At 37.3% G+C, this 15,632-nt stretch overlaps 2 protein-coding genes across 5 annotated transcripts; both read left to right on the top strand.

The window, feature by feature from the left end:
• Positions 1-22: 22 nt before the first annotated feature.
• Positions 23-4,567, top strand: LOC139813930 (trophoblast glycoprotein-like). 4 transcript variants are annotated; one of them, XM_071779807.1, is made up of 5 exons: positions 23-162; positions 2,016-2,401; positions 2,642-2,958; positions 3,223-3,593; positions 3,674-4,567. In XM_071779807.1, the coding sequence occupies exons 2-5, from the start codon at positions 2,144-2,146 to the stop codon at positions 3,913-3,915; spliced, it is 1,188 nt and encodes a 395-aa protein (XP_071635908.1). In that variant the 5' UTR covers positions 23-162; positions 2,016-2,143; the 3' UTR covers positions 3,916-4,567. The 4 variants fall into 4 exon arrangements, with proteins under 4 accessions (XP_071635908.1, XP_071635907.1, XP_071635906.1 ...); XM_071779806.1 differs by lacking the exon at positions 23-162 and adding an exon at positions 449-735; XM_071779805.1 differs by lacking the exon at positions 23-162 and adding an exon at positions 449-913.
• Positions 4,568-4,705: 138 nt separating this feature from the next.
• On the top strand, positions 4,706-9,813 carry LOC139813929 (uncharacterized). Its single transcript, XM_071779804.1, has 6 exons — positions 4,706-5,059; positions 5,721-5,859; positions 5,928-6,345; positions 6,479-6,999; positions 7,165-7,356; positions 7,524-9,813. Exons 1-6 carry the CDS (start codon positions 4,940-4,942, stop codon positions 7,634-7,636), a joined length of 1,503 nt encoding a protein of 500 aa, XP_071635905.1. The 5' UTR covers positions 4,706-4,939; the 3' UTR covers positions 7,637-9,813.
• Positions 9,814-15,632: the final 5,819 nt, after the last annotated feature.

Raw genomic sequence — 15,632 nt, 5'->3', positions numbered from 1 at the left:
TTTTCTCCTGCCTTTTCTCCTGAATGACGTGAATGGAACGGAATGGAAACGCATTCGAAATCTTTTCGTCTACAACACGTTGGAGATGGTCAACGAGGGAGAGTGAAATATAAAAGATTGAGGATTAATGAGATGGCAGAGTAATAGCCAGCGAGATGAAAGGTAATCGATAGAGATCTCCGTAATGTAATAATTCCAGAGTTAATTCCAACAATAAGTGAGAGAGGTAATTAAAGCCTTTATTAAACTTTATTTGAGCGTATACTCTACACGCTCGAAGTCACGAAACGAGCCTCTCTCTGCGGTTCCCCATTCTGAACCGCGTTGTTAATGATGACGAGCGCGAAGCGGAGCGAAGCGAGCGAGCACGGGGACCAAGGAAGGAGGAAGGAAGGGTCGGAAAGAGGTGATGTCAGAGGAAGAAGGCGGAGGAGGAACGAGGCTGACTGTTCAGGAGAATTGGAGGGGCCGGTCTCGCTCGACACCTGGGGCCCGCCGAGGGGCCCAGGAGGGAAGCGGGACCGCAGGTGCGGTCGGGATGAAGCACGGCCGTGCAATGTGGTGCGGTCCGTCGTGGAGAACGGGAGGAGGCCGCTCTCGCGCTATCGCCTCTGTTTCCCTCTCGAGAGTCCGGTCTCGCGCGCGTCGCGCGTTCCTCCGCTTCCGGGAAACGCACGGCTTTCTTCGCGAACCTCGAATGCGCGTGTTATATATATTGAGCTATCGAAACGCGAGGTACGTCTGATCGGGTCAAGTCTTCTTCCTACTTCTTCCTGCGGGCCAAGTGAGATATATAGCCCGACGGTGCATTCCTTGGATGGAACGCGCTCGGGGGTCCCCGAGTCGAGTCTCTCCCTCCTTTCTTCTCTCTCTTTCTCTCTCTCTCCTTCCTTTTCGTCACGCGGACGGAATGGTAAGTGGTACCTTTTTCGACAGGTAAAAGTTTCCTACGCGACAGAAGTCGAGAGGACCGACGTGGAGAATGTGTAACCGGATATCCAGCGGCGTACGCGTACTTTGATAACTGGCCGGTATCATCAGCGAAACGAGATCTCTTCGATCCGATACCTATTAATTAATTAACCGAATACACATATCATCGAAAAACGCATATCAATTATATATCATATGAATTGAAAGTAAATTAAATTAAACTCTGCAAGCAGTTTAAGCCTTAACTTGAGAGTTCAAGTCAGTCCAAGTCGGCCGCTCGTTTACTTATAGGATTATCAAACGGAGCCGCGATTTCGACGCAATCGCTTTCTCTCAATGCCAGTGCGCCGAGTAAATAAGCGTGCCACGGCCATCTCACGCCGCGTGATCAAGCGCACGTTCTAAGATATCCGGAGGTGCCTCGGAAGGCGGCTCTCGTCTCCGCTCGACATCACCTGTCGCGTGGGTGAGCCAGTTCAACGTTTTCCGAAGTCGGCGGTGCGACTCGGCGACCTACTTTAAAGCTTTAAGCTGCGCCGGTAGATACGACGACGCAATTGCATATGAACGTACATGATCGAATTGCCTTAGGTCTTTAGCGTTTTTCTATTATCCGGAAATTCCGCGGAGTTGCTGGAATTACCTGCAATTCTCGCTCATCTTGTACAATGATATAAAGAGAGAATCTGTTGAGATGATTCACTTTTAAATATTGATTTGACGCGTATTGTACGAATGTATAAATTCATATTGAATTGTAATAAAATATTAATATAATATGAATTATATATATTAAATATTAATATGAAATTATATTTAGTTACAATGTATATAGTAATTATGTATTTGGTTTTAATTAGTTAGAACCAAATTTATTTATACAAATTATATTATACTAAAAATATTTTAGTCAAACAATACTGCTTATTAAATTTCACTGACGAAGAAAAGAAGTTTTTAATTTAAAAATATTTTATTGAATACATGATTATAATTTATATTATATTAATATTTATAATATAATTTTATATTATAATTTTATAATAATAAATTTGTATTCAAATTTTGTAATACATTTTTAGATTGAAAGCGCAGCGCGTGAAGATCTTCTCGACCAACGTTTTGGATGTACGTAAGTGGAAGCGGAAAATCCTTCCGGAATTACGATCTTCTCGAAGCCCTTTGATTATTGTCACTGACACGAGTCGCGATGAGGACTATCGTTTACTGTTCGACGCTCCTCCTGATATCGGCGTCGATCGTCGGATCAGTCAACGAATGCGAAGATCCCAATTTTCATTCTTTAGAGACCCTGGAGTCGTCCAAGCTGGAGTGTGGCCCGGCCTTCAAGAACCGCTGTCGCTGTCTCAGAACGTGCTACGACGGTCATCATCAGTACGTCGTGAATTGTACGGGTACCGGATTCCACGACGCGTCCCCGCTGGCGCAACTGCCTAACGAGACACAAGTGCGTAGACCAAAGTCCGCAACTCCACTACATCATTAAAAGATTTTTTATTCGACCTAACTGGCTATCGTTATTATTACTATTATTATAATCGTTACGACGTTGTGTGTGAACATGGGTTTCCTTTTTAATCGATGTAACTTTTGATACTCATATATATAAGCATCATCCTCTTTAAAATCACCGTCAAACAATTTATCGCGAAAAATTATATCATGAACGCGTTTCGATACATCCCAGGTGCTCATCTTTACGGGAAACGAGTTGGAAGAGCTGCCTTGGAACGTGTTCGGCACTCTGGATAGCCTGCCGCTTCTGAGAGTGATCGATATGTCGAACAACAAGATACGCGAGATACGCGGCAAGGCCTATCACCACGTGCAACACGTGGAGCGCCTTATACTCGACTTCAACGAGCTCTCGCTGGACCCCGCGAGGAGCCACCCGCGGGTGTTCTCCAATTTCATCTCCCTTCTGGAGTTGCACCTAACCGACGCCTTCGAGGACGGTCCACCGAGGAATCTGGCGTCGACGCTCCACGACATCTTCGTGAACAGGTAACTTTATTTATTAGCTCAAAACCGAGAAACTTCTATCGCAACGGAATTAAAAATTTAAGTTTAAGGTAAGAAGAAGTTGTAAATATAATAATGAAAAATATATTTTGAATTAAAATTAAAATGTTAAATTTTTTATTTTGTTACAAAAAAATATCTAAAAAATTACTTACAAGGTGACCCAATATTTTATTCCTTTATTTCTCTTTTCTTTTAGAAGAGTTAATCACTCAATTGATGTTTCTTTTAATTATTTTTTCCCAGCAATCTCACGCAGCTGATAAAGCTCCATCTCGAACAGAACGAGATCTCGGAGTTCCGAGACGTCAACGTATTCTGCGATCTACCAAATCTCCTCGATCTTCATCTCGGCGATAACGATCTGACCGCGCTGCACTTCAATCTGTCGTGCCTGCACAACCTGCGCTTCCTGGATCTACGGCGAAACAAATTCACGAAGGTTCTCGAGCGCGATCTCCACACCATGGACAATCTCGCTAAGCACGAGCGGTCCGTATCCGTGGATTTCTCTGGCAATCCCTTCGAGTGCTCTTGCAAGCTTAATCCGTTCATCAAATGGATGAAGAAGACGAAAGTATTTGTCCGAAACAAGGCCAACTTACAGTGTTACGAGGGTAAATCTTCATCGATCAGATAAATATGTATTCTTTTCTCAACCTGGAAACCAAAATTCACGCTCTCTTTCCTTTATTAGGTAACGCAATTCACGACTTCCACGAAACGAAGAATTGCGCTCCGAAACTACTAGCCTCCACCCGGCGAGGGGCGACGGTGGTGCTTTGCTTTCTCTCGATGGTGCTGATCGCCCTGGTGTGCGCCTTGGTCTATCTACAAAGAGCGAAACTTCAGAAGAAGATCGAACCGGTGCTCGACTCGGTCAGCAAGAGGGTGCGGTACACTTCGATAGCGAATGGTGATACTCGCGAGGACGTGTGAACAAAGTAAGAGGAGAGAAACTGTATTGCAACAAACGAGAAGTCTTCGCTTAATTCTTAAGTGCGCAGTTTTGCATATGTGCAAAGCGACTTTTCGATGCTCCGTCTACTCTCCCTTTAGAAATTCGAACTAAAAACGCCGCAGCTTTGCTTACATTTAAAGGTTCTTCTTTGGCCCTTCTGGATGGGAAGGCTTAGATGATTATTATTTATTTAAAAAATACTCAGAATGCTACGAAAAATTGCGCATTTAAAATTTAAGATGAAAAATTTCGTTTCCGTCTCGCGAAGGTGCCGAACCTGAAAACGCAGTTTATATCCATTCGCTCGTCTCGAAGTGAAAAGCGACGGGCGCGAATTAAAGATCGCGTCCCGGAAGAAACTCCACGCGCGTGAAACTTTTGTAAAATACTTTCAGCTGTAACGGTACCGTCGTTTTACGTTAAATTATCCTTCAAATTTCTACGGTTCTCGATAATTCGCGCGTTCGCAACGGCGCGTGAAATTGAGCATGAATTTTCATGTTTGACGCATTTTCAGGTACCGCATGTAGTCAATGAGCGATATCGAATTGTGATTAATGTGCTACCTAGTTATTCAATTTAACTTTACGATGTAATCCGTTTATAAATAAATGTTATTTATTATAACGATTTCTGGAATTTATTTCTTAAGGACAGATCTCTGCGTTGCACTCGCGTAGTCGAATTTCCGTCAAGGAAATGATAATAATAAATTAATTATGTATGATAAATTAATCGCGCGCGGAGACCTGCGTAGGTGTTGAGGTTCGGTAGGTGCAAAAACGATGTGGATTTTCCTTCTTATCAACGGCTATCGGAGCGTCGACACCTTAGTCGAGATTAGATACTGCGTACAGTATATTTTAAGCTGCTTTAATGACTGCTGTTTGTTCAAAGCGAGGAAGTGTTGCGGAGTTATTTTAGCGAGTTCCTGTCCTTTTAACGTCGTTCTTTGCATAAGTTTACACGCTCTCGAGCTTCGCGCTAAGCGCAACGAGAAAAATGCCGCTCGTCAGGCGACTTCGTCTCGACGAGGTCATCAGTTCGTATCCGGAACTCGGGCCGACAGCTCCAGATGGTGGATACTCGTGGTTGGTCCTCCTAGGCGTTGCCTTCATTCAGGTTCGATCATTGCACGTGAATCTTTGACAATAAAGCGCGCCTTCGTTCAGAAATTAGATCTCGCGATCCTACAGTCACTGGCATTGAATACTGTTGCCTGATTCTTTGTTAAAATTATAAAATAATTATACATTAATTCAAATAATTATTCATTAATATTTATATTATATAATATTATATAATTATACATTATTAATAATTATTCGTAATCTGTTTTTTAAAATTAACGAAAAGTTGGCAAAAGCAACTTGGAAGATGAAAAACAGTCGGTATTCGACGCAATACAGGGTATTTAGAAATATATGCTCAATAATATCGACATTTTTATTTAAAGAAAGAGTTATCGTGCATTTTTTTTGTTTTCGCACGCGATAAACTATGATACGTTAAAAACAATTTTGTTCCAGGTGTTACATTGTTTACGATGTAAGTTTGCCGGAAGGAACGCACGAATCGAACAATGATTTCTCGTTAAAGATTTGCTATACGATAAATAGATCCATGCCACGTCGCGATAGTCTCTGTAATTGTTTTGATAGGTAAGTATAGAACCCCTGATATTGTTACGCCTATATATCTCACGATGCCCTGTATAACGCGTCTACTAAATATCGCACGGTGTATCAAGATAGATTAGACAGATTCTGTTAAAAATCTACAGATTACCGTGCCCAGCGTCCTGTCGATGTACGGTATAGTGCGGGGGTATTTGGCCATGAACAGTTCGTCGATTTACTTCGATCTGTGGAGCGAGGTCACCCTGGCGCCTCTACTGTTCGTCGCTTTTTGGAGCTTAGCAGGTAGCTTCTATTATATCACTATGATATATCGGCTTTTTATCACGACTTCCTCGCTAACGATCTTTCAGATCCGTGGACCAAGGCCATCACGGATTTGGCGTCGATACCGCGACTAGTTGGCCTCATCGGCGTGGCTCTCCTTACCACGGGGGTGATAGCTTCCGGATATCTGGCGACTGGCGGGGTGGGCGCGTATTTAGCCGGCCTGAGTGCCGGCGCGGTGATGGGCATAGGGGCGAGTTTCGTGATCGTCGAAAGCGAGACCGTGCTGCGGAGGCATTTCAGGGTGAGACTACCACTGGCGCTGACGTTGAAGAACATCGCCACGTCCATCGGCTTCATCCTCGTGCCGGCGCTCACGCATTTCCTGCTCGTGGAAACCGGTCTGAAGGCCGGGCTCTTACTGATGACGATCGCCTTCGTTCCCACCGCCGTAGGCACTCTGACCTTGCGCTTTCCAGCTCCACAGCGAGCGTCCCCTTACAGGTGACGGCGGGGGACGTTCTCGTCCCGTTTATAAATTTAAACTTTCGCGTTGATCCCTAATTAAAGCAGAATCGTCATTCTGAAATTTGTCTTAAAGAGACTATCTTAACGCTGCGCAATCTTGTGTCAACAGGTTGCTTCTGGCCGACGAGGATAACGAATTGGGCATCAGGATGTCTCCGGATAGAGAGTCAGAGTCGGAAACACGGGATAACGGCGCGGATAACGTCGGCTATGGTACCGGCGACAAACAGGATAGAAATGTCGCGCCTTTGTTTAGCGAGGTGAACAGCATCTACGGGTATCAGGATCCGGACGAGGACGTTGAACTCTTCGTCAGTCCGACCGCGCGATCAGACAGCAAGTGGAAGCAGGAGTTTCGCGTGGCTCGCTACTTCAGGTTCTGGGCGGCTGTGGTGACGTGGATCGGGATAAGGGCCGGATCGCTCTTCTTCTGGATCTTGGTACCCGCCTTGTTCCTGCAGCGCGCAGATCCGGTTTATTTCACGGACGACTGGGTGACGTTGCTGGTGGTCGCCGGTGTCGGTTCGTTCGTACCCAGCATCGCCAGCTACTGGTCCATCGTCACTACCGTTCAGTATAGAAGAATATATTTCGGTGGCGCCTGTTGGCTCGGCAGTGTTGTTTTGTTAAGTGCGTGCACAAGAATCGCATTTCTCCTTAATTCCAAATAATACTCATTAATGTAACGTTCAATTTTACGCAATATTTATTATTTATCGTGTTAACATGTCCGAATTGTTTACACGCATGAAACTCATTATATTGTTTTGATTATCTCCGACGTCTTATCCACAGGTTTAACATATACATATGACTACTACTGGTTTCTAACGTGGTCGTTGCTTGGTGGAGTCAGCATCAGCAGTCTGCTCGCTTGTCAAGACTTGACGCTGTTCGACGTGCTGGGTAATCAATTCGCGCATCGCTCGCACAGATTGTTCTCCACCATCGTCGGATTGGGTGTGCTGGCCTTCTGCTTCGTGCACAGTACGTATATCTTGTAACATTGATTTTTATATATTCTTTCTTTTCTTCCTTACAATTTTGAAGAGTTTTATGAATTTCGTTTCTTCGGTACGCGCGACGCACCGAATATGACAGTAAAAGAAAAATTCACGACCCAAAGATTTATCGAATTTACAATTTGATCACAGGCGAGAACGCGTGCCTTCGCGTCGTCGCGTTGCTGCAGTTTCTTGGCGGATGCTACTGGATCGTGCCGCCTATTTGGGAAATCATACGAGCGCAGAGGTTGAGAGAGGGCTGACAAATATCATTACATAAACAATACGCTGCTGTTTATCGCAGAAATATTTATAAGGCGTTAACATCGATGACGGAAACTGGTGATGATCGCGATTCATACAAATAGTAAAAAATACTCTTACGAAATAATCTTAAGAATAGATACGTGTACTCCTGTGTAACCGAAATCTGTGCGAACTGCAGTGTTCACCAGAAATATGTGATTACTTAATTCTTCATATACCATATGTCAATTCGTAAGTTACATAACCGACTATGGATTGTCAAGAAGGTATAAGGCAATATCGCAACAAATTTCAGGACTTTATGTTCCTTATAACTTGATGGAGAGGCAGTAAAACAAGTGTTTTTACATTATACGATTGTCTAAGTATGACCACAATAAAGTGTCGTGAAAACTTTATTAAAATAACTTTCTTAATCTTCGACATGTCAACAATGCACATCACGGTATTATCACACTGATCATTGTCTTACTTTTAGTGATAAAATTATTCTATTATTTGTTTTTATTTTGCAAATCTTTTTATATCTGCTTAGAATACATACGATCGCATATCTCAATCTAAATATTAGTTATTCATTAGCAGTACATACTAATATGGTTGGCAAAAATAAAAAATGAAAGAGATCGATAATATCTCAAGTAAAAGCTAATATGCGTTCGCGTAAAAGAATCACTACCGTGTCTCTTGATAAAGTTATAAATAATTTAAAATATAAGAAAACAACGGCACAACAATAAAAAAGGTTATATACGATATTCGACAGATCTTAAGCTGAAACATACGTATACAACATATATTTTATGCCCTTTAGCTCATTTAACAATTTAATTTTTTAATTAACTAATAAAATAAATTTCGCTGTTATACAGAAGACAAACGGATGATCTCAATATGTTATCGTTTTACATTTCAGTATGCGATATTTTCTGCCGCATTTTGTATTTGCATGAATTATTCAGAAGAACATATTAATAACAATATTAACAATAAATTAATAGAATACTATAATTTTAAAACGTCCCAGATTATAATTAGAAAATAGCAAGAATTTAATTATGCGTCCGTAGAGAGACGCTAGAAGATAATAAAAGTTAATAGAAGAATAAACTTTTGGATAATAATATACTTACAAAGCCTGTGAATAGCGCTAATTTCGGTGCCATGCGCAGGTCTTCCCTTTTCGTAGCTGTATCTTGATCAGGCATCATCTTGTCCGCAATATGCTTATAGACTTTTCCATTCAGCATTAACGTAAAAAATAAAAAAGCCGTCGTACCATCTGACATCGTTATATATAATTGTCTTGGTATTATAATCAATTTTATAATAAGTGTTTCCTCTCCGATAGCATGAGCAAAATTAATTTTAGGAAATCTAAATTATTTTATCTTTTTCTGAAGATTAAATAAAAAAACAAAATTAAAAATCAAGTTCTTTTCAGATAATAGACAACTTGAATTAATTATTTGCTACACCGTATTACCATTAATAATGCTATGAAACTTATACAGGTTGCGTTGTTGTCTAATGCAACATTTTTGGGAACACATTCGGCAACTTTTATTACATTTCACATATAGAAGAGATTAGAAATACTAAAGAATTTCGAGATCTACCACAAGTGAATTTAATTAAGATAATGGAATTAATCGAGAAAAGTAAATTACTTGAAGTCAGTCAGCACTTGTCATTTTTTGTTACCATTTAAGATAGACAAGGAATTTACATTTGCAAATACAGAGTGTTTCTGAAAGAGCGCCCATTAATTACATAGCGCTATTTTTTGTCAAAAATTGAGTCGAAAAAATCTAAACTATTTTTTTTCTATAATGCATAATTCTAATGCATAATCTGTACAGCAGTAATTATTGACTAAAGTCAATTCAATTAGCACCATTCTTTAACCGAGCGTATACGCTCACTGACGTACTGATTCAGAATTTTTCAACTCAATTTTTGATAAGAAATAGCGTTATGTAATTACTCGGTATTTTTTAAGAAACACTGTATGAGAATTTATATTCAAATAAGTACTAATATATTAATTACACTTAATGTAGTTAAAAGTTATAAGTTTCCTCAAGTCAAATACAGGTTAATTTAAAACAAAAGGAAATAAGAATTTGTATACAAACTTATGTTATTTGTAAATATTTCATTTATTTTTATCAGTACTATGTCTTATTAAAAATTTTGTTCTGTATATAGATTATTCTGAGTACATATACATTATAGCGTATATCGGAGTCTTTAGCAACTACCTTTTTCAACGAAATATTAATTTTTCTTAAATTTAAGAAAGTAAGTTAAGTTAAGTTTGTTAAAGTAAGTTAAGTTTGATTTTTGTTTTTCAATGTTTATTTGCGTTTTCGATATTGAAATTCATAATTATTCCTTAATATATATAGAAAAAATAAATAAACTTATATTTTATTATTTATTGTTTTACCAGTTTATTTATCTTTATTTCTAATTCAGAGACGTATATGATGTTGAGCGAGCTACATACACAGATGCTCGATTTAATAGAAATATACAATTCGATCTCCTGGAGATGAAAGAAAATAAATTCAACAAATTTGAGTTAAATTTAATAACTCATCTTGAAATGTAAACATTTTGTTGTATATGTAAATATTTTGAGATAATGAGTTATTAAATTTATTCTTTGAAAAAATAAAAATAAAACATGGCTTTTTTGATTAATTTTGTATCTCTTAATTGTTAATCTAGTCTCTGTGCTTCATTCGATATGAAATTGTATCGTCATTTTAGGAGAAGGTAATTCGAAAGTAAAGAATAAGACCAAATTGTGAGCAATAAAAGCTTTGCAAATTTATTTCCAAACAATAACAATATTGTTGAAATGTAATGTTGGAGCAGTCAGATAAAGCGAGAATGTATAATGTATCCTATATAGTTTATCTTTTCGCTAGCATATTTTAGAGATGCAATTAACAGTTATTGCATAAATAAGAAAGTCGATACTTGTTAATTATAATTAAGTAATACCGTAATAATTATTATACGATAAAAGTGTACAAAACTTTAAAATAAAATTTTCTAATATTTTGAAGTCAATCTCACCATCAGCGAAAATAGTTGTGAGTTATAAAAGTTCTTCATATAGATCTAGCATCTGATTATTTAACTCCTCTTGGCAACTGAAATTTTATACAAAATATTTCACCGGAAGAAATATTGACTATTGAGCAATAGATTCATAGCAGGCGTTGCGACCTTTTATCGATTTTCTTCTCAACGCTTATCATAACGAAACTTGATAACTGTTCTCGGGACTTCTTTGGCAATCAATGATGTTGATTTCAAAATCAAGATGAGACCAAACGTAAGCTGCTATTTCACTGTGTTCGCGAACTTAGTCATAACAAACCAAATAGTAACATTTACTTCGTCAGTGAATAATTAACAGTATAAAGACTTTTTAATCAAACTTACTTTGACCAAAACCATACAATGATCGTACTGTCACAATAAAAAAGATTATAGTCAGTAGGGTCGATTTAAAAAGTTTTTACAGTCATAACGATTCCGAGAAGCCAATAGATCTATAATATCGTTTCCGCTCGCTGTTGTCAAGAGTTCAAAGTTTCTGGTATATTTTTTGTTCATTTCGAGTATAAAAAATCGCGCGACTTTCTTACGTCAGTCAATCATCAGTCAATTAATTGTCGTCAGTCATTATCTACTTTTGGTCGCGAACAGTCTCCTGAGAAAGAAAATCGTCACTCATGTTTTGTTTATCTTTAATTAATTACAGTTGAAATATCACAATGTTGCATGTCACATCTCAAGTAAGTACGTGGGCTTCAAGTGCTTCGTTGTATAATGTATATATAAAATATATATACATATGTGATAACACGATAAAATTTTTACTGTAACATAATTTATGGAATTACGGTATATAAATTTTCTCAAAAACTAACATTTTAAAATATCTAAAAAACATGACATTATTTATAGTCGTCAATAAATGATTGAAGGTATAAATTATTGTATATTGTTGAATTTATAGGCATCCGTTAAGTTTTTATTATCGATACTTATTATTAGTTGAGAATAAATCTTATATCACGTACGATTTAAATAGTTTTGGATTCAAATTCTCGTGATGGATTATAAGCGATATAATAAAGCGCTCGCGCATGAAAGATTCATTTGAATTAATAAATTCAGCCTTTTGATGAATTGTCCTCGTGAGAACTGAGAAGAAACGTTTGCGTCTAATATGCCAATCGAACATGGGGTACACGTACATGAAATGCCATACAAAAAATGGCCATCGATATTTCCTCCACTTTGCCTCAATTTTGATTGGTCGAGTTAGCGTTCCAGGAGATCGATCACGTATCTTTTTCCCTAGCGCGAAAACGTGAAAAGTGAAAAGTTTCACACCATTGAACTTAATGGCGAAAATTTTCCTTTTTTACCTTTCCGCCCTAGAGATCTAGTTACTACATGATCGTTACTCTGAAAGAAACTCATACTGCTCGCAGTCTAGTATCTGTGGTGCTCACCGACTGTGTTCCCACATGTTCTCTCTTTCTTGATTTTTTATTTTATACGGATAAATTAAATCTACTTCGCATAAACAGTGAGTATAATAATCGATTAGCTCTTCCGATTAATCTTTAATTTAGCTTTCTTCAAATTTCCGTTAATTTCCTTTATTCGCTGTATTCATATATGTTCGACTTAATCGCTATTATGCATATCGATATGTAAGATAGAAAATATATTATAAATAACATAAAAAATATACATTCTTGAAAATATTAACCACTTAGAAAACGTAAGTGCAGCAAACATGAGCAATTTTTGCAATTTTTTTGTTTCTTCTTTGTTACTAACGTGGTAAAAAAAAAAAAAGAACACGAAGCACGTGCTCACGATATATCAGACTTAGAAAAAAAATGTTTCCATATTTTATTTAAGAAACTGTTTTTTCTTTAAAATATTTAATTATTTAATAATGATATACATATATATGTTTTTACAAATTGGTTCATATTTTCAAACAATCTAGCACATTATTATCTAACCTTAATTTCTTTTTTCACGAGACAGACTGCTTGTGCTATACTTATTGCTAGAGCACGTGGCATACTAACACAGACAGTGCGCATATGCACACTACTAGTGGCTATGTTTCTTCCACATACTTCTATATACCATAGATTGCTCATTTTGCAGCCATATTTGCTTCTAAGAATGGAGAATCTCATTGAATATTTTTTATACTAACACATATAGGCCGGTATTCATAGTCCCACACAGCACACTGTATCCTGAGGATATCCCAAACTGACCAAGATTTCCAAATACGATCCCACGGATATCACAGCAGGTGATCCCGGGATATTCCAATAAGATATCGTGAGATATCCTATTATGATCTCAGGATATCTAAATATTCTGCCATATCCGTTGGCTTTGCATAAGATATCTTACGAGATCTTTTGAAGGATATCTTTTAGAATATATTATTTTTCGTAAATTCTCAGGTTGTACTTGTAATATCTCACAGTAGTATATTATTTTTCGTAAATTCTCGTATACTACTCAGAATATATAAATTAATACGGATCAGAAGATAAAGTCCGCTCGCAGCGTGTTGCTTTCACCGACGACGCCGAATCGGCTAAGTCCGAAAGCGGCGCGGTCGCTGCTTCCGGTACCATCAAACACACAAAAAAGGCGAATATTATGTATGTGCGAGCGTACACGTGGGCGAGCTTATCATTCTACAAATATGTTTCAACCGCAATTAAGCGCCGGACAATAAGAAACCACTAGGCTTCCCCCCCCCCCGATGCCGCTATTGTTATAACCGGTATATTAATACATTTTTAATTGTAGCGCGATAGAAAACATACGGTCTCGGGCGGAGGAGGGAAAAACCAAGTGTCCCTTCATAAAAATTCTAATAGCGCCTTTTCTAACGTTTTTTTTTCCTTCTTGAACAAGACCATCCTTGTTGCATAATTAAATATTTTCCCTACGTAAAAATATATTTTGTTTTGACATGTCTGTGTAACGTAAAAAAAGGACTTGGTCACTCGTGAAAAAGCCGAGACCGTATGTTTTCTGTAGTAGTCAGCAACATTACATTTATTGCTGTTATTTTTTTTACATAAAGTGTTAAAGTTTAAAAGTACTTTATATATGTACCTCTATTTTTTTACCTCGGGTCGAAAGCTTTATCAGACTCGTACGTGTGATATGTATTTTTATTTTTACTAATTGTATTTTTTTTTAATTAGAGGTACTTTGTTTAAAAACTATATATTCTTTTAATAAATAAAGATTTAATATGCAATGTACAATATACTTATTTTTTCATGTACATCGTGGACAGAAAGATTGATTTTTTTATAATATTGGAATGTGTTTGTTTAATTTTACAATTTATTTTCCAATGGAAGAATTCTTTTATTAAGCAACACGAATGCACATTCCGAAATTTATCACAAAAGAGAAACAATATTTCTGTCCACGATTGTATACGATTATCCCCTTTCTGGTTAAACCATAATTTTATTGTATATAAAATATCCAAATGATATCGCGAGTGCTATAATTAATATCTTGCGATATCTTTCGATCTCCCTCGGATATCCTGTGAAGATGTCTGCAAGATCTAAATAGCCGGACACTTGTGCATCCACTGGATATCCACCGGATATCTGAGACCATTTTGGGATGTCCCGCGGTTATTGCGATATCCCAAAATGATGTCTGTAGGACGTCCCTCAGATAAAGTGTGCTGTGTGGGGTCGTTCTTATATATTTCAAGACCGTCTTAAGTAATGTCTTAAGATGCTAATACGGCTCTGTGATTGGTTCATGACGTCTCAAGATTGTACTTAAGACGGTCTTAAATATAAGAACCGACTATATGAATACCGGTCATATACAAATCACGCGTAATAATATATCACTACTGAATTAAAGTCACGACCAATCACGTGAAACACTCAGATCACTGCATAGTACCCTAAGGGTATTTTCCGTTTTACCCATGATGCGCAAAATGCATCATTTATCCTTGTTTAACAGTCGATGAACAACAAGGATAAATGATGCATTAGGAATCATTTCAACTTAATAATAATTATAAGAAATAATATGAGAATTATACGACCGTTATATGATATACAATCAAATAGATTAAACTAAAATCACCATTTAGCGGTCCGAGCTGGATCTTGGTAGCCAAATTATTATATAATATATTATATATTATATACATATATTTTTTTCCGTGTATAACTTTTCCAACATAAGTAAACTGCGCGCCGACTAGATTTGTCAGACTTATAACACAGTTCCTGTTGGAGCAAAATCTCTTCCCTCCGCGCATTAAATCGATTCAATTTAATCATTAAATAAAGAAATTATTGCGAAAAATATTACCTCAGCTACGATTCGAATCTGGAACCTCCCACATTCCGGCGTGAAGGGTGTCGCGTACCAATTTGACCACTGAAACATGTGGTAATATTTATTACAATAACCGGTTAACAATAAATTGAACGTCTTTTTCAGGCGATGTAAATAAACAATAATTATAAGAGCTTCAGCGTACTTATTTAATATTTTTATTTTAAATTAATCTAAGGAATCTGATATTAATAAGATGCTACAATATATATCAGACACCTTGCATATTATTGAAGTATGTAACATAAATCTTTTCCAATTTATAAAATTTTTTAAAACATTATTCGTACCTATGGATATTTCTCATATTTTTGTTAAATAAATAGATTTATTTTTTTAATGCCCAATTAAGGTTACTTTCTTAAATCAATATCAATATAAATCAAAATTATCTTTACTTCCTTCTCAATAGAAATAAAAATATACAAAACTGATTCACTAATCTCAAGAAGCATTATTGAAAATGGTTAATTACGGTTATTTGATAAAATTAATTTTGATTGCACTAGACGCGTTAATTAT

The sequence above is a fragment of the Temnothorax longispinosus genome, chromosome 5 (genome assembly GCF_030848805.1).
Source record: "Temnothorax longispinosus isolate EJ_2023e chromosome 5, Tlon_JGU_v1, whole genome shotgun sequence".
NCBI lineage: Eukaryota > Metazoa > Arthropoda > Insecta > Hymenoptera > Formicidae > Temnothorax > Temnothorax longispinosus.
The sequence above is the reverse complement of the archived record's forward strand: the minus strand, read 5'-3'. Positions and strand labels throughout refer to the sequence as shown.